Consider the following 19,521-nt stretch of genomic DNA (forward strand, 5'->3'; position numbering starts at 1 on the left):
AAACCAAAGCAGTAAGCTAGGATATAAAGCTTCAGCGACTTGGCGAGGGTGTGACCCAGAGGGCAGCCAGAGCTTTAATTATCTCTGCAGCAGCCTTAGCACATCCTCCGTGGGTGGTTTCCTGAATTTGAGAAATAGTAAAGAAGATAAAGGCCAACTTAGGCAACCCGAAGACTGCCGGTTTGGGTTACACTGACCTGATTATGGAGGATTAAAGGACGAAAGGAAAGACAAAGTTAAACTCTATTGTGTGTACATTGTAGAACAGAGTTGTCTCTTTTATAAACTTATGGTAAAAATTCCTTTTTCTTTAAATATTGACACCTGAATATCTCCCTTATTTTCCTGTCACTGGAGCTTCTGGACACACTGAATGTTCGTGATGGAAGGCCCCTCAGAGAACACTATTTTGATATGTCATTATAAAATAATGTAATAGATAGGACTCTTCCATAGGTAACAGGAACCAAACTCAAACTAACTTAAATGAAAAGGGGAGTTTATTGGTTCACAACCAAAACATCCCAGGCTATATCTGGTTTAGGTATAGCTAAATCTAGGAGGGAACTCTTTGGAGTAACCAAATTACATTTCTATCTGCTTTCCTTGGTGCTGGCTTCATTCTCAAACAGCATCTTCCAACACAGTTGTAGCAGCTCAAGTCCACCTCCAACCGGAGGCCCAAAGCTAACTGTGGCCCAGATTGGTCAGCCCCTGAACCAAGCACTGAGATGTGGGAGCCCCGGTTGGACAGACAGTGGTAGATTCAGAGCACCCAAACCACGTGCGTTAAGAGTGGGGAAAGGTGGTCCCCAAATGAAAATTGAAATGATCTTGTTATCAGAAGGGCAATGGATATAGAGTGAAGGGTAGGAAGGAAAGGTGCATTGTAGTGATGGATAAAAGGAGGTCCAAAGAAACATTAATTTTCCCCCCACAAAGCTTGGGGTTCCCATAGGAAGGACATGGACAATGAGCAGTATGATGGGTTATCTCAGTATCCATGCCACAGTTAAGGTCAACAAGCCTACACATGGTGAGAAGCAAACCCTGGGCTGAGGGGTTGTATTTTCACTTTATATTAAATTTTAACTAGCGCCCAAATGGGTTAATTCTGCCCTGAATCTGTGCTGATTAATGGTATTTGAGGTTATGAAGTTGTTGCAAAGGCACTTGGGTTCTGGCCACCGAGATGTAAATACAGTAGCTATTCTGTTATATACTCCCTTGCTGACATAAAGGCCCCTCTGGGGTAACCATTTTGAGAATGATGGCTCTTAAGGCTAGGACCTATTCACTAACAAGGATAGTTAGACCAGCTGCCCCATGTATGGGTCCCTCGTAATTTTTCTGAGCCATCTGAGCTGGGGTGAGTAGGTTCCCTGACCTCCCAATATAAATTCTACAGAGCTTGCAGAGCTACTGTTATGTGCCTGGTAGTTGGTGATAGGGATGCAGACAACCAGGACCCTGCTCCAGGGAGGCAGGGAGAAAGGCAGTGGTAATAGGAGGTGGCCGTAGAGTGGGGTTCCCATAGGAAGGACTTGGACAATGAGCAGTATGATGGGTTATCTCAGTATCCATGCCACAGTTAAGGTCAACAGGCCTACACATGGTGAGAAGCAAACCCTGTGTCCAGAGCTCTTCCTGTAGCCTCAGTGCACATCCTGACCTACCACCACCACCACCGCCACCCCTGTTCTCCTTTGCAGTTTCCAGGTTCATGTGTATATAGGCCAGGGACACACACGGAGAGGACGTAGGCAGCAGAGCGCAAAGCACATGGGCTCTGGAGTCCACCTAGGGTTAATCCAGGTGGACTAACTTGTTTTGGATTAACCCCTAGCTTGTACTGTTCTGTTTGTCCAAGCTTGGGCAATCATCAAACCCCTCTGTAGCTCACCTTCCTTACCTCTAAGATCTAATACCACTTCACAGAGTCATTGTTGGGTCACTGTCACTGTGGCTTCCATTTGAGTGGTTCCCTTGTAAGCTATCATATAAAGAGGGTTGCCGTGGCTATTCTCTCTTCACCATCCCTGAAGAGTGATAATTACACTGTCGTTTGTGCTCTGGGCTGTGCTAGATGCCAGTCAGCTAGATCCTCGGCTTGGAGGATTTCTATCCAAGCCCCAGATAGACAGATGGACAAATAGGAAAAAGGAAAGGCAGAATCAGTAGTGTAGGGTAGGATGGGAACACAGGAATGGTCTGGCTGTAGAGTGTCACATGTGTAATTTATTCATTCCTTCATGCAGTAGTATTTATAGTGCACATATTCCATACCAGTCATTGTGCTGAAGTCCTGGGAATAGGATGACTGCCCAGATGGGCCGCTAGCCAGAGGCATTCATGGTCTAATTGGGAATCACACCCAGTTATGATTCAGCGTGATTAGTGTGCCAGTGGGTCAGCATAAGATCCCATTCTAGACTGGAAGTATGTGTTGGGGATGACTTCCTGGGAAAGGTGACGTTTATGCTACATCCTTTTTTCTTTTTTTTTTGTAGAGACAGAGTCTCACTGTACCGCCCTCGGGTAGAGTGCCGTGGTGTCACATAGCTCACAGCAGCCTCCAACTCTTGGGCTTATGTGATTCTCTTGCCTCAGCCTCCCAAGCAGCTGGGACTACAGGCGCCTGCCACAACGCCTGGCTATTTTTTTTGTTGTTGCAGTTTGGCCGGGGCTGGGTTTGAACCCGCCACCCTCGGCATATGGGGCTGGCGCCCTACTCACTGAGCCGCAGGCACCGCCCACTACATCCTTAAAAGAGTAGAAGTTAAGTGGGCAGAATGAGGGCATGAGCGCAAAAGGTTCTGGGCAGACGGGACAGCCCATGCAAAGGCCTGGAGGTGATTACATGTACAGTGTGTTTAGTGTGGAGTCTTTACTGTGGGGCAAATTGTGCTGCTGTCGTTGCAGGGACGTGGAGAAGGTGGAGCGGCAGGCTGTCCCCCAGACCAACCACACAGAGTCCTGTCATGAATGTGGCCATGTGGGACCTGGACACTCAAGAGATTGTCCTCATCATGGCCATGATGACTTCTTTGGCTTTGAAAGGCAGGAGCAGGAAACAGAACGGTACCGTTTCCAGAGGGACCCACTGGAGGGCAAGCGGGACAGGAGCAAGGCCAGGTCCCCATACTCACCAACGGAGGAGGACACCTTGTTCGTGGATTTACCAGGAGGCCCAAGAGGCCAGCAGGCACAGCCCCAGCGGGCAGAGAAGAACGGCATGCTCCCTGCCTCATATGGCCCAGGAGAACAGAATGGGACTGTTGGATACCAGCAGGCGTTTCCTTCCAGGACCAACCCTGAAAAGCATAGCCAGAGGAAGAACAACCTGGCCCAGGTGGAGCACTGGGCAAAGGCCCAGAAGGCGAATGGCAGGAGGTCAGTAACAGACTCAGGATTGCTGCTAATAATGAGCATGATAATACAGTGACAACAGCTATCATATACCTAGGACTTGCGTAAATGCTGGCCTTAATCTCTGTACCTTCATTATCTACACATATCCCCATAACTACCCCAGCGAGGAGGGGGTGTTATTCCTAATTTATAGACAGAGAAACTAGGGCTGGGAAGGTGAAGGACCTTTCCCAGGGTGCATAGATAAGTGGCAAAGCCAAAGTTCAAAGCCATATCTGTGAGCCTCCAAAGCCCACACACAATAGCACACTTTTCTCTTTCCCAGGAAAGGTACCTAAGGCATTCAGCATGTAACTGGTAACTGGTCTTCTCCTCTTGTGCTGCTGCTTTTCTGCCTCTAAGAAATATTTGTAGAGACTAGAATAAAAACATACTCATTTTTAATTCCAGGCACACAGAGAAGCAGTTAGGCACTGTTGACATTATGCTTTATCATACCCATTCCTTCAAGAATCAGTTTTTAATTATTTAGAAGGCATGCATCTCTTGCTATTTACAAACCACTGTCTATATTTTATTATAATTTTAGATTAATTAGGACACAATTATGAACATAAAGAATTCAGGATCACCAGCTTCTCTGTTGTCCCCAGAATGCACTGTGTTTTGTCTTCATTATGAAGACCTGGCAACGTCCCCTCACTGTCCTTGGGCTTCTAAAGGCCATTGACAAGAGAGGAGTTAGTAAAGCCAATGTGCATTCAGAAAGTTCCCCAAAGGCTGGAGTGGCTGCAGTGGATGTGCCAGCTCTCAGACCAAGGCTGACGTAGCCTGATAACATGCTCTAAAATGCTACACTTCATTCTCCCTGTTGGCAAGGCCTAGACTTTCTAGCTGTGAGCTCTGGAGGTCGTTGTGCTCCTAGGGCAATAGCCTAGCCCAGGCCTGCTTTCAGATGTGTGGATATGTTGCGCATTTATGGGTAACCCCGGTCCACCTGGGCACTTATGAGGGTGGACAGTGGATACATCACCATGGAAACCCCCTAAGTGATGGATGTTGTTATGGAACAGATCAGGAGAATGAAAGGTCTCTTATATTGTGGCTAAGATACCTTTCCATTCCCAACAGTATCAATCCTATTTGTTCCAATCTTGTGTCTTATGGAAAACAGAAATCTACTGCTCAAGGACCCAGGGAAGGGAGGCTGCTCTCCTTGGTGCTGGGTTAGGTCAGCCCTCTGGTAGGTGGTTATAAGATGACCTCACTGCTGAGTGAGATTAGAAAGTTGGCAGGGGTGAAGAATGGGGGACAATGAAGGTCAGGCAGGACCCACGCCAGCCAGACCAGCTGTGTCAAATGGGAGACGGGGGTGAAGGTCAGAGCAAGATGGTGGCCGAGTAACAGCTTCCTTGTATCTGGGCACCGTGAGTCTGGGGAGATAGGACTCCATGCATCTCTGGCTGGTGGGATCTGCCTATCATCACCCCTGTGAGGATACAGGGAGTTAGTGAGAGACTTCTGGACCCCAAGAGGAGGACTAAAACAGTGGAAAAACGGCAAGTGGTCGCGTGTGTTCAATCCATCTAAACCCGCCTGCAACTTCCACAGGCACGAGAACTTAAAGAGCAAGAGGAAGTGAAAGGAAAATTAGGGCAAGGAAACAGATAAAAGAAATCACTCATGAGGAAGAATCAGCAGAAAACTCCAGGCAACATGAAGAACCAGTCCAGAACAACCCCGCCAAGGGACCATGAGGTAGCTACTGCAGATGATTCCACCTATAAAGAAATGTTAGGAATGACAGAAAGGGAATTTAGAATACACATGTTGAAAACAATGAAAGAAATGATGGAAACAATGAAGGAAACTGCTAATAAAGTGGAAAATAACCAAAAGGAAATCCAAAAACAGAATCAAATAAGAGATGAACGATATGAAGAATATAAAAAGGATATAGCAGAGCTGAAGGAACTGAAACAATCAATGAGGGAACTTAAAGATGCAATGGAAAGTATCAGCAACAGGTTAGACCATGCAGAAGAAAGAATTTCAGAGGTAGAAGACAAAGTTCTTGAGATAACTCAGATAGTAAAAGAGGCAGAAAAGAAGAGAGAGAAAGCAGAACGTTCACTGTCAGAATTATGGGACTTTATGAAGCTTTCCAACATACGAGTTATAGGAATCCCAGAAGGGGAAGAAGAATGCCCCAGAGGAATGGAAGCCATACTAGAGAATATTATAAAAGAAAATTTCCCAAATATCACCAAAGATTCTGACACACTGCTTTCAGAGGGATATCGGACCCCAGGTCACCTCAACTCTAACCGAGCTTCTCCAAGACACATTGTGATGAACCTGTCCAAAGTCAAGACAAAAGATTGACGGAGAAATCAAATCATTTACGGATATACAAACATTGAGGAAATTTGCCACAACAAGACCAGCTCTACAGGAAATACTTCAACCTATTCTGCACACTGACCACCACAATGGATCAGCAGCAAAGTAAGAACTCAGAAATTAAAGGACAGAACCTAACCTCCACACTGATGCAAAAGATAAAACTAAGCAATGGACTCTCACAAAATAAGACGAATAGAACACTACCACACTTATCAATTATCTCAATAAATGTTAATGGCTTGAATTCCCCCCTGAAGAGACATAAATTGGCTGACTGGATTAAAAAACACAAACCATCCATTTGCTGTCTGCAAGAAACACACCTGGCTTCAAAAGACAAATTAAAGCTCTGAGTCAAGGGTTGGAAGACAATTTTTCAGGCAAATGAAATTCAGAAGAAAAGAGGAGTTGTGATCTTATTTTCAGATACATGTGGATTTAAAGCAACTAAAGTCAAAAAAGACAAAGATGGTCACTTTATATTGGTCAAGGGAAAAATACAACAAGAAGACATTTCAATTCTAAATATTTATGCACCCAATTTAAATGCTCCCAGATTCTTGAAACAGACCTTACTCAGTCTGAGCAATATGATATCTGATAATACCATAATAACAGGGGACTTTAACACTCCTCTTACAGAGCTGGACAGATCCTCTAAACAGAAATTAAACAAAGATATAAGAGATTTAAATGAGACCCTAGAACAACTGTGCTTGATAGACGCATATAGAACACTCCATCCCAAAGATAAAGAATATACATTCTTCTCATCACCCCATGGAACATTCTCCAAAATTGATCATATACTGGGACACAAAACAAATATCAACAGAACCAAAAGAATTGAAATTTTACCTTGTGTCTTCTCAGACCATAAGGCACTAAAGGTGGAACTCAACTCTAACAAAAACACTCGACCCCACCCAAAGGCATGGAAATTAAACAATCTTCTGTTGAATAACAGATGGGTGCAGGAAGAAATAAAACAGGAAATCATTAACTTCCTTGAGCATAACAATAATGAAGACACAAGCTACCAAAACCTGTGGGATACTGCAAAAGCAGTTTTGAGAGGAAAATTCATTGGTATAGATGCCTACATTAGAAAAACAGAGAGCACATCAACAATCTCACAAGAGATCTTATGGAATTGGAAAAGGAAGAACAATCTAAGCCTAAACTCAGTAGAAGAAAAGAAATATCCAAAATCAAATCAGAGGTCAATGAAATTGAAAACAAAAGAATCATTCAGAAAATTAATGAAACAAGGAGTTGGTTTTTTGAAAAAATAAATAAAATAGATAAACCATTGGCCAGCCTAGCGAGGAATAGATAAGTAAAATCTCTAGTAACCTCAATCAGAAATGATAAAGGAGAAATAACAGCTGATCCCACAGAGATACAAGAGATCATCTCTGAATACTACCAGAAACTCTATGCCCAGAAATTTGACAATGTGAAGGAAATGGATCAATATTTGGAATCACACCCTCTCCCTAGACTCAGCCAGGAAGAAATAGAGCTCCTGAACAGACCAATTTCAAGCACCGAGATCAAAGAAACAATAAAAAATCTTCCAACCAAAAAATGCCCTGGTCCAGATGGCTTCACTCCAGAATTCTATCAAACCTTCAAGGAAGAGCTTATTCCTGTACTGCAGAAATTATTCCAAAAAATTGAGGAAGAAGGAATCTTCCCCAACACATTCTATGAAGCAAACATCAACCTGATACCAAAACCAGGAAAAGACCCAAACAAAAAGGAGGATTTCAGACCAATCTCACTCATGAATATAGATGCAAAAATTCTCAACAAAATCCTAGCCAATAGATTACAGCTTATCATCAAAAAAGTCATTCATCATGATCAAGTAGGCTTCATTCCAGGGATGCCAGGTTGGTTTAACATACACAAGTCCATAAACGTTATCCACCATATTAACAGAGGCAAAAATAAAGATCACATGATCCTCTCAATAGATGCAGAAAAAGCATTTGATAAAATCCAGCATCCTTTTCTAATTAGAACACTGAAGAGTATAGGCATAGGTGGCACATTTCTAAAACTGATTGAAGCTATCTATGACAAACCCACAGCTAGTATTTTACTGAATGGAGTAAAACTGAAAGCTTTTCCTCTTAGAACTGGAACCAGACAAAGTTGTCCTCTGTCACCTTTACTATTCAACGTAGTGCTGGAAGTTCTAGCCAATACAATTAGGCAAGACAAGGAAATAAAGGGAATCCAAATGGGAGCAGAGGAGGTCAAACTCTACCTCTTTGCTGACGACATGATCTTATACTTAGAGAACCCCAAAGACTCAACCACAAGACTCCTAGAAGTCATCAAAAAATACAGTAATGTTTCAGGATATAAAATCAATGTCCACAAGTCAGTAGCCTTTGTATACACCAATAACAGTCAAGATGAGAAGCTAATTAAGGACACAACTCCCTTCACCATAGTTTCAAAGAAAATGAAATACCTAGGAATATACCTAACGAAGGAGGTGAAGGACCTCTATAAAGAAAACTATGAAATCCTCAGAAAGGAAATAGCAAAAGATATTAAGAAATGGAAGAACATACCATGCTCATGGATGGGAAGAATCAACATTGTTAAAATGTCTATACTTCCCAAAGCAATCTACCTATTCAATGCCATTCCTATCAAAATACCAACATCGTACTTTCAAGATTTGGAAAAAATGATTCTGTGTTTTGTATGGAACCGGAAAAAACCCCGTATCGCTAAGACAGTTCTTAGTAATAAAAATAAAGCTGGGGGCATCAGCATACCAGATTTTAGTCTGTACTACAAAGCCATAGTGGTCAAGACAGCATGGTACTGGCACAAAAACAGAGACATAGACACTTGGAATCGAACTGAAAACCAAGAAATGAAACTAACATCTTACAACCACCTAATCTTCGATAAACCAAACAAGAACATACCTTGGGGGAAAGACTCCCTATTCAATAAATGGTGTTGGGAGAACTGGATGTCTACATGTAAAAGACTGAAACTGGACCCACACCTTTCCCCACTCACAAAAATTGATTCAAGATGGATAAAGAACTTAAATTTAAGGCATAAAACAATAAAAATCCTCCAAGAAAGCATAGGAAAAACACTGGAAGATATTGGCCTGGGGAAAGACTTCATGAAGAAGACTGCCATGGCAATTGCAACAATAACAAAAATAAACAAATGGGACTTCATTAAACTGAAAAGCTTCTGTACAGCTAAGGAGACAATAACCAAAGCAAAGAGACAACCTACACAATGGGAAAGGATATTTGCATATTTTCAATCAGACAAAAGCTTGATAACTAGGATCTATACAGAACTCAAATTAATCCACATGAAAAAAGCCAACAATCCCATATATCAATGGGCAAGAGACATGAATAGAACTTTCTCTAAAGATGACAGGGGAATGGCTAACAAACACATGAGAAAATGTTCATCATCTCTATATATTAGAGAAATGCAAATCAAAACAACCCTGAGATATCATCTAACCCCAGTGAGAATGGCCCACATCTCAAAATCTGAAAACTGCAGATGCTGGCGTGGACGTGGAGAGAAGGGAACACTTTTACACTGCTGGTGGGACTGCAAACTAGTACAACCTGTCTGGAGGGAAGTATGGAGAAACCTCAAGGCACTCAACCTAGACCTCCCATTCGATCCTGCAATCCCATTACTGGGCATCTACCCAGAAGGAAAAAAATTCTTTTTATCATAAGGACACTTGTACTAGACTGTTTATTGCAGCTCAATTTACAATCGCCAAAATGTGGAAACAGCCTAAATGCCCACCAACCCAGGAATGGATAAACAAGCTGTGGTATATGTATACCATGGAATACTACTCAGCCATTAAAAAAATGGAGACTTTACATCCTTCGTATTAACCTGGATGGAAGTGGAAGACATTATTCTTAGTAAAGCATCACAAGAATGGAGAAGCATGAATCCTATGTACTCAATTTTGATATGAGGACAATTAATGACAAGGTTATGGCGGGGGGAAGCAGAAAGAGGGATGGTGGGAGGGGGGTGGGGCCTTGGTGTGTGTCACACTTTATGGGGGCAAGACATGATTGCAAGAGGGCCTTTACCTAACAATTGCAATCAGTGTAACCTGGTTTGTTGTACCCTCAATGAATCCCCAACAATAAAAAAAATAAAAATAAAAAAAAAGAGAAAGTTGGCAGGGGTAGCCTCTTATAGGTCCTCATACTCCAAGATGAGGAAATGGAATTTGAAAAAATAAAAAATAAAATAAATTGGAAGGTTTTAAACAGATAGGTGGTGTGATCTAACTAATATTGCACAAAGAAGATGAAAATCTAGGTAGGAGGCTATGGCAATAGTTCAGGAATGAAAATGGAAATAAAAAGAAATAAGCAGATTTGAGGTACATTTTGGAGGCTGACACCACAGAGCCTGTTAATAAATTGAATATGCAGGATGCAGAGAAGAGAGGAACAAGGATGATCTCCAGAATGTTGAGCTGAGCAACTAGACCAGTGGTTCTCAGCCTTCCTAATGTCATGACCCGCAGGTCGGGAACCGCTGCACTAGATGGTTGCTGAATGGGGAAGGCTGAGGAAGGAAAATTTGGCAGGAGTGACCAAGATTTTCATTTTTGACATTTAAGTGGAAAGGGCTACAGTGGAGTGGGAGTTAGCATTGAGCTTTGTCTCAGTTAGTAGGTAGAAGTGTCACAAGAGAGAGAAGTGAGCTTGACAGGAAATATGGCATTTGTGGAGTGTCCATGTGGAGATGGCCAGGAGATTATGGGGAGTGTGGGTACAGGCTATACAGAGATTTGGGAGTCATTGCCCTAGAGGTGGTAGCTTATGTCCTGGCAGTAGTTGAGATCACTGCTTGGTGGAAGCTTAGAGCCTAGAGCCATGGTTTTTCATTCTAGCCGCACAATTTGATCATTTGAAGGCCAACCTCAGAAATTTGGATTGAATTGGTCTGGGGTAATGTCAAAGCATCAGTATGTTTTCAAATCTCCCTGGGTGATTCTGGTCGTAGTCAAGAAACTGTTGTTTGGCTACACATTGGAATCACCTGGAGTGGTTTAGCATTTACTGAGGCCTTAGTCCCATGCCCAGGAATCCAATTATGTTGGTCTTGTTGGGAGCCTGGACATTAAAAAGCAGCACATCTCCCCTTCCCCTGCTCCCCTGATGATTCTAATGTGCAGCCAGGTTTGAGAATCCCTAGCTCAGAGTAAACAGTAGCAGAGGGCCAAAGTCATAACACTAAGGATCCTCAACCCAAGGATTAGGCCAAAGTCAGTTCTTCATAAAAGAATAATGAGGTGGGAGATGGAGGAGGAAAATGAGCATTTATGGGGCATACGGACTTCTGCCTGGGTGTGTTACTGTCAGAGAGGCTGGGAATTGCTGATGGAAAGCCTAGACCAGCAGTTCTAAACCTGGGGGTCGTGATCCACAGGAATTGTATTAAAGGGCCACAGCATTAGGAAGGTTGAGAAACACTGGTCTAGAGCCCAGGGTTTCTGCTGGTGTTTTGCTCAGTAGTAGAAGGCTTTGTTGCACGGAACTGCTTGATGGGCTTAGACGAGCAAACCTGAATTTCCCTCCTTACTAGAGCTAGAATTTCAAAGTTAGGAGGGGAAGAAACCAGAAAGATGGTGTGGCCAGTGAGAGACCTTTGTGACAGAGCCACACAGAAGAGTTTCAAATCTGGGTGGCTAATCTGCAGTTTTAAGTTGTTGGTTATGAAATGTCTCTCTCTCTCTCTTTTTTTTTTTTTGAAAACAGAATCTCACTATGTCACCCTGGGTAGAGTACCATGGTGTCACAGCTCTCAGCAACCTCCAACTCTTGGGCTTAAGCAATTGTCTTGCCTTAGCCTCCCAAGTAGCTGGGACTACAGGCACCTGCCACAATGCCCAGCTATTTTTTTGTTGTAATTGTCATTGTTTGGCAGGCCTGGGCTGGGTTCGACCTTGCCAGCTCCCGTGTATGTGGCTGGCACCCTAGCCGCTGAGCTACAGGTGCCGAGCCTGAAATGTCTCTTTATAACTGTTTCTGGCAACCTGTATCCTATATTGTTCTGATCCACATAATGACTTGAATTTGGGGAGTGGGGAAGGGATGCATCATGGATCCGAAAGATGATAAGTCAGCATTGAGATGAGAGGTGGCTGGAGAAGAGCTGGATTTCCCAAGGCTATGAACTATTCCCATCTAAGCGACAGGGAGACATTAGGTCTGTAAAGAACAGTTCATTGGCTTCAGAGGTCACTGCATACACCGTAAAAGAAATTCAGCCCACTGGTGGAAGCAGGTCTCAGTGGGCTAAAAAGCAAATAAATATCTGGGTGCAGTGGCTCACACCTGTAATCCTAGGAAGCTGAGGTGGAAGAATCTCTTAAACTTAAGAGTTTAAGACAAGATTGAGCAAGAGTGAGACCCTGTCTCTACTAAAAAATAGAAAAATGAGTTTAGTGTCATGCCGGTGACTGTAGTTCCAACTACTCTGGAGGCTGAGGCAGGAGGATCTCTTGAGCCCAGGAGTTTGAGGTTGCTTTGAGGTAGGCTGAGGCCAGGGCACAACACAGTGAGACTCTTTATCTCAAAAAAATGAATGAAAGTGAAGAATTGAAGGCAGAATGTAGAAAAGAAAGTGCTACCAGTCCCTGAGTGAACAAAGTGTCTGATCATTCCTTGTATCTTGTAAGGTTTGCATCTTGCAGTCCCAGGGAATTTTTTTCTTAAAGATGTATTTGTAATGTCTTACAATAAGTAACAAAGAGACCTGGCTGCTTAAGAAAAGGTTTTCCTCTGTTTTCCACTTGAAAATGTAGAAGATGGATTTCTCTGCTTTGCCTATAGTTAAGACTGTGCTAATCTCATTAGACTGAGCACTGGAAGGAGGGTTATTTGGACTGCAATAGGATCCTGTTTTCTCAGCTTCAGACTGCACAGGGAATTATCTCTAATTGTTCTTTCAGTACTTGGAGATATATACTATGTTTTGCATCAATAAACTCCATTAGAATATGGTTTGCAGGAGACAGACCAACATAGCCTTCAAATCTAAGCTCACTTTAAGAGCTTGTGTTGAAATTCCAGCCTTCCATTCCCCTCCCTCATGTGTGAAGTAATGCATACCTGTAAAATAAAAAGTGGGAGTTGGGGGTAGAGTCAAAGGATTCAAATACTGCAATAAGGAATGGAATAGAAAGTGAAAGTCCTGGGTGAGGAATATCTGATACATAGGTAATTGGTTATTAAAAATGAAATACTACATTTCAACATGGCATTTTGTAGTGGCTGTTTCAGAAAATCCTGTTTAGTGCTCATCTAATGATGAAGAGGGCCTATGGCCACAGAGCAAGGTGTGAGAACACCTTTGAGCTCCACTGGGGTCAAGGCTGGGGTTAGGGGCTAGGAAGTGGATCTGCAGCTCCCTCCTGTTCCCATAGGGTATATCTACCTCACCTATGGCATTACCTCCTATGGCTCTCCCTCTGCTGTCAGTTAGTTACCGTGGTTTAGCGTCTGGAGCCAGGGCTCACCATGGTACTGGTATCGTGGTGTCACCGCAAATGGCAGACAGTGAGGAGTCTGCAGTAGCACAGTTTACAGGGTGAGCCCAGGACTTTGGGCTACTGTTTACTGGGAGGACTCTGGTCTTCCAAACCCTGTGGGCAGGAACCAGGAGTGGGAGGCAGCCCAGATAGGGGCATGGGGCTGGGAGACAGCTTGGACAAGCTCTGTGTGGCTTGCATTTTGCTTCAGGCAGAATGAACAATGGTTGGGTAAAGTCCCGAACTCCCAGAGGAAGCCCCTCAACCTTGTTTCTGCCACTGCCACCACCTGTGTTGGAGAATTCAGGCGCTGCCTCTGTCTCAAGAGACACATTCAGGCCTAACTAAGGGAAATGATAGCAAACCCTGACACCTAGTGGCAAGCAGACACTCCTGTCAGACACAAGTCTAGGTTGAAGAGACCTTAAAAATACTTCCTGCAATTGCAAAGATAACCATTAAAAGGGAGAAGCTGCCATATTTGAATGACAACTATTTATATTCCTCACAATGAATTATTAAATGATTCTTACCCCCATTTTATAGTAAGGAAAGTGAGACTCAGAAGACAGTTGGCTGAGGTCATTTAGCTAAGGAGTGATTAAATGAGTTGAGTTTTAAAACAAAACAACACTTCTCAAAATTTAGGGAGCATAAGAATCACCTGGAGGGCTTGTTAAAACGGGGCTGGAAGCCCACTGCCACCTATAAACCTATGTCATTCACCCCAGAGTTTCGTATCAGGTAGGTCTGCATTGGGGCTGACAAATCAGCATATGAAAAATATATTTTATTTGTAATTGACAATAATTATATGTATTTATGGGGTAAATGCTGTGTTTTGATATATGTATGCATTATAGAATAATTGTGTCAAGCTAATTAACATATCACTTTACCTGCTTATCATTTTTTGTGGCAAGAACATTTAAAATCTCTTTAAGCGATTTTGAAATATACACTGCATTGTCATTAACTATAGTCACCATGCTGTGCAATAGATCACGGAACTTATTCCTCCTAACTGAGACTTTGAACACTTTGGCCAACATCTCCCTTTTCCCTATCTTTGTCCACCAGCCTCCTTCTGTGAGTTCAGCCTTCTTAGATCCCACATATAAGTGAGATCACATAGTATTAGTTTTTCTGGGCCTGGCTTATTACACTAACAAGTTCCCAGATGGTGCCAATGCTGCTGGCCCATGGGCAACACCTCAAGTAGCTTTGGTTTAGAACAATGTCTGGCATGACATAAGCACCAAATAAAAGTTTGTTAGATAAAATTGATAGAGGCAGAATCAGAATTTCAAGTCAGGCCTATCTGCCTCTAAAACCTCTTCTTTTTTTACAACATCATGCTACCTCTCAAGTTAGAGTTTTAAGGCTCAGTAAAACTCCATACTTTGTCCTTGCTGAATTTTTCTTCCTTCTCATACAGTAAGATGGTTAGTTGGTGGTAAATTGTGAAAGCATACCCTGCTTTTGTGTATGTTGGAGGGCTGGCGTGTTCATTGAAGGGCTGGTTGTTCACCAGGACTTTATTAGACTGTGGACACTACCACAGAGTGAGATGCAGTGTCTGTCCTCAGAACTTTCAGCATGATCAGGAGAGAGATGCTTTGTAAGTATGAAAGGTCATGTCAATACAGGACCCTGGAAAAGTTACAGACAGTCCAATAACCAGGTCAAACAGAGCAGGAACCCTCAGGGCTACAGCATTACAGAAGGCCCATGTGGGAAAGGTATGGGCAGAGTCCTGAAAGAATGAGTAAGATTTGGTAAATGGGGCAGGTGGAGCCTATACAGGCAGGGGGAGGTGAGAACAAGGTCGTGAGAATAAGGAAGAAGTGAAGGACCTTCTGTGTATCAGACTTGGAAGTTGCATTTCCTAACTTGTCTCATCAGAACAGCCTTATGAGGCAGGTAATACTGTCTTCACAGGCAGGGAAGTGGAAGTTAGAGCAGTCAGGTAAGCTGCCTAGGGTCACAGAGCCAGCAAATAGTAAAGCTTGGATTCAAACCCAGGTCAGACTATCTGCCTTTGCTCTTCTACTACGAGAAGTTGCTCAGGTGTGGAGGAGTCTGGGCCAGGAATAGGTTGGGGCCCCCCTTCAGGCGCTGGCAAGGGAAGGGGTACACCTTAGCTAGAGTATCTCCTTCAATTTGGGGCCCCAGGCGTCTGGCCTGGCCCTAGTAGGAGAAGCAGTGAGAAAATAGGACTTCAGAGTGAGGGTTGAGGTCAGGTGCTAGAAAGCTGTGAGTAATGGACTAAGGAGCTTAGATTTTATTTCACAATGAGCAGGGAGCCACAGAAGTTTTTAGAGCCAGAGAGTGATTAGATCAGTGGAGTTGACTGTGAACAGGGTAGAAACTAGTTAGGAGCAACTCAAAGTTGTCTCAGGAGAGGTAATTAGTATCTGGACTGGAGGAATCCAAAAAAAGGAAGGACCTGATGCCAGCTACTTCCTTTAAGAAACTCCAGAAGTTGGTGCCAGGATACCAGGCAGAGGGAGAATTATGAGGCCTTTCCTAGAAATATACACATCCATTGGAAGAGCTTACTGCTGGCAAGTGGGAGAGAAAGAGCTGGCACGTTTAATCATATTGCACTTGAAGTGATAGGTATGGGGCAGCCAAGTTGTCCTGGCAGAGGAGTGGCAGTTTTGGAGTCTCCTGCAAAGAGGAGAGCGACTAAAGTCCTGGATGCTGGCTTTGACAATTCTTTGGGGTTCTTACAGGGCTCCCCCACATGCCTAGCTTTATGGAGTTACTTAGCTGTGTCCCCAAACTCTGGCAGGCTTCTTGCTTTGTTGCCTGACCTGGTCTTCCCTTTCTCCTCAGCCTCCCGTCAGACCAGACGCTTCCTCGCCAGGGTCCTGGCCAGTCCCTATCCTTCCCAGAAAACTACCAGACTCTTCCCAGGAGCACACGACACCCTTCAGGGGGCTCCTCGCCCCCTCCCCGCAACCTGCCGAGTGACTACAAGTATGCACAGGACCGGGCTAGCCACCTGAAGATGTCCAGTGAGGAACGCCGAGCACACCGGGATGGCACCGTGTGGCAGCTGTATGAGTGGCAGCAGCGCCAGCAGTTCCGGCACGGCAGCCCCACGGCACCCATCTGCATGGGCTCCCCGGAGTTCACTGACCAGGGCCGGAGCAGGAGCATGCTAGAGGTGCCCCGCTCCATCTCTGTGCCTCCATCTCCCTCAGACATCCCTCCCCCGGGACCCCCTAGGGTCTTCCCACCCCGGCAGCCACACGTACCAGCAGAGCGGGTCACTGTGAAGCCGCCAGACCAGAGGAGGAGTGTGGACATCTCACTGGGGGGTTCTCCCAAGAAGGCTCGGGGCCATGCTATCAAGGTGGGTCTCAGGGCACTCTACCTGACCGCTGGGGTCTAGCATTGGGGTACTAGAAACACATTTCAGCAATTTAAGGTAATAGTGATAGCTAACAAACATGCAATACTTTCAGATGCCAGGCATAGTCCTAAAGGCCTTGCTTTAATTTTTACAACAACCCTGTGGGGTAGGTGCTATGCTTATCCGCATTGCATGTATGAGAACTCTGAGGCATTGAGAGACAAAGTAACTTGCACAGGATCACACCACTAGAAGTCTGCTTCCTTACAGCTTAGAAGGCAGGAAAAGATGTCTGTGTTCAGTTCAATTATTTATAATAATTCAGGTTTTAACTTTGTAGGGAGCTTTCATAGTTTAGCATTGTTATAACCCAGTGAGGAAGGTGTGTATCCCCTTTTCACAGATGAGACATCTGAGGCTCAAGAGGGGGAAGTAGCATATGATAGACTGTCCTGGGGCTGGGTGGCAGGGCTTCTGGTTCCAACCTGGCCTCTGAGCCCGGCCCTCAGCGTGACTGCTTGTCTCCCCACTTGCAGAACGCCTCTCACATAGACCGCCGCTCCATGCCCTCCATTGGTTACATGACCCACACAGTCAGCGCTCCCAGTTTACATGGAAAATCGGTAAGCAGCACCTCATGCCCCCTCCAGGTGAATGACATGATATAGCCTACAAAGCCCTATCTCATCTGGTGTTTTCCTTCCTCTGAACCAGTGAAATGCAGTCTACATGTAGCATAGCTACCGCCCCTGTTTTATGTATGTACAGATATATTTAAAGAGTTTTATTTTGAGCTGAATGTGTATGGCCACCCATGAACATGGCCTCAAGTGGTCCTGAGAAAATGTGCCCCAACCCCTTTTTAGAAATGAAGAAATTGAGGTTCCTGGAAGTCGAAAGACTTGCTCAAGGTCCTCTCTGGTGAAGAACTTGAGGGGAAGCGTGGGAGAATATTGGACTTCTTAGGAGTAGAATTTTGCTGGAAGCATTTTCCGTCTGCCTACCCTTTCTCCCATTAGCTCTGCTGTTTTCTTCTCTGGTCTTTCCTTTGATAAATGTATCTGTAAAGCTCGAGTCTGGGTGAGGTTGCACTGTTGGCTGTTGCTTTCCTAAAACAACAACTTCCTGCAGCTCCTTTGCTGCCAGTACCTTTATTTGTCCTAATGACAGAATTAATGCAATCATTGCTTAATGGTATCACATCAGTGGTGTCCCAACACCGGGGTGAAGAGTGTAATTATAGCGGCGTGCTCCTGTGGTGGCTAACTTCCTCGTGATGTGTCTACACACCTGCAGCTGGAGGAGCTCTCCTTGCTTCTCACCCGGTTACGGCAGCACCAGGCCAAGTTGGCCAGTGTGCGAAATTTCACCACTGGCCAGTTACTGCAGCACCAGCTGGCCTTTCCCACCTGCCAGGTCAGCGCTGGTGGGCCCTCTTAGGGCCAGGGGCCGGGGAGTGATATGCTGACTGTGTTTTCTCATGCCTGTGCTCTGGTCTGTCTTTGCTGTCTGGCTGTCTCCCTCATTCCTTGCCTGTTGCTTCTGGATGCTACTGCCAGACAGTGTGGCAGTGGTGGCCCTGGGGAGGAGGGCTGCATGTGGTGGGAGGAACCTGAAATGGTGCTTCTGTGGCTGTAAGTAGTTACTGCCAGGCTGCTGTGTGGTCATGTCCAAAGGGCCATTAGCCTTGTTGCCACCATGGGCACCCCTTACGATACTGAAAGGCATGTGTAGGTCAGCCTGGAGGGAGGATGCAGTGTGCCCGCTCTTATATGGACAGGGCCCTGATGGCTCGCAAAGCCTCCTCACATCTCACATGCTTCTGAACCTCGCAGGAAACTGGGAGAGGTTAGTAAGAGTAGGAGTTATGACTGCACCAAGGCAAGTGGGTCCAGAAGGGGAAGTGACTGGCTTGGGATCCTTCAGCTAGAAGTATGCAGACACATACTAGAGCCACATCCAGATCCTGTCTGGCTCAGTGTTCTAAACTGTTTCCAGGACTTGGGGCTTTGTAGACAAGCTCCTTGTGGAATGGCCAGAGAGAATTGCTCTCCTGGGCATCTTGAGGAGCTTAAAGAAACTGATTCCTCCTTAGGGCTGTCCTCTGGCAGGAATAGGCTCAGCCATGTGAGGCTAGTCCTTCTAGGCTACACAGAGATAGTCGGGGACAGATGAAGAAGGTGACAGGACTGTCACTCTCCTTCTCCATCCTATTTTAGTGAGTTGTGAGGGACTTAGGAAATATATTCAGAAAAATGAATGGAAGTGCAAAAACTGTAAGTTGTGAATTTGGGTGATTTTTAACAACATTTCTCTGCTCTATCCATACTCCTGTGGAAAGTATGGGTGGCTGAGAGGACAGTTTAGGGACAGAAATAAGACCTTGCAAGCCACTTGTGTTCCTGACATTGGTCCTTTAGGCCTTCCCATGCATAGGAGCACTGCCCGAATGTCTCATGTGGTTTATTTGTGTGGCTGAAGCAAGGACCATCTTCCCCAGTTCTGGCTTGCTTGTGTGGGAGACCCTCACGGTCTGCTGAGAAATTGGCATTGGGGCCATTTTTCTTAAGCTTTTATAGCCCCACTGCCTGGCAGTTAGCGTCTGTGATCTGCTGTACGGGAAAGCATGAGTTCTAGGAAGCCAAAGAGTCTTTTTTCCTTATTTTCACTCTTTCTGGTAGTTGTACTGAAAACTCGACGCACTGTCAGAGACGCCACAAGCTGAGAGGTCTGACCCTGGAAGCACTTTGACTAGCTCCCAACATGGCTGTGTTGCCTCCACACTGAGCAA

The 19,521-nt window shown here is 44.7% G+C and overlaps 1 protein-coding gene across 6 annotated transcripts in view; it reads left to right on the forward strand.

Moving 5' to 3' along the window:
* PLEKHA7 (pleckstrin homology domain containing A7) overlaps positions 1 to 19,521 on the forward strand; it is a 226,704-nt gene that overhangs the window by 167,756 nt on the left and 39,427 nt on the right. For all 6 annotated transcript variants that reach the window (XM_053562386.1, XM_053562387.1, XM_053562388.1 and 3 more), the window contains 3 exons: positions 2,923 to 3,393; positions 16,208 to 16,730; positions 17,267 to 17,353. In XM_053562386.1, the coding sequence (XP_053418361.1) occupies positions 2,923 to 3,393; positions 16,208 to 16,730; positions 17,267 to 17,353 (1,081 nt within the window). The remainder of the gene's footprint in view (positions 1 to 2,922; positions 3,394 to 16,207; positions 16,731 to 17,266; positions 17,354 to 19,521) is intronic.

This window comes from Nycticebus coucang, chromosome 14 (genome assembly GCF_027406575.1).
Source record: "Nycticebus coucang isolate mNycCou1 chromosome 14, mNycCou1.pri, whole genome shotgun sequence".
In the NCBI taxonomy this organism is placed as follows: domain Eukaryota; kingdom Metazoa; phylum Chordata; class Mammalia; order Primates; family Lorisidae; genus Nycticebus; species Nycticebus coucang.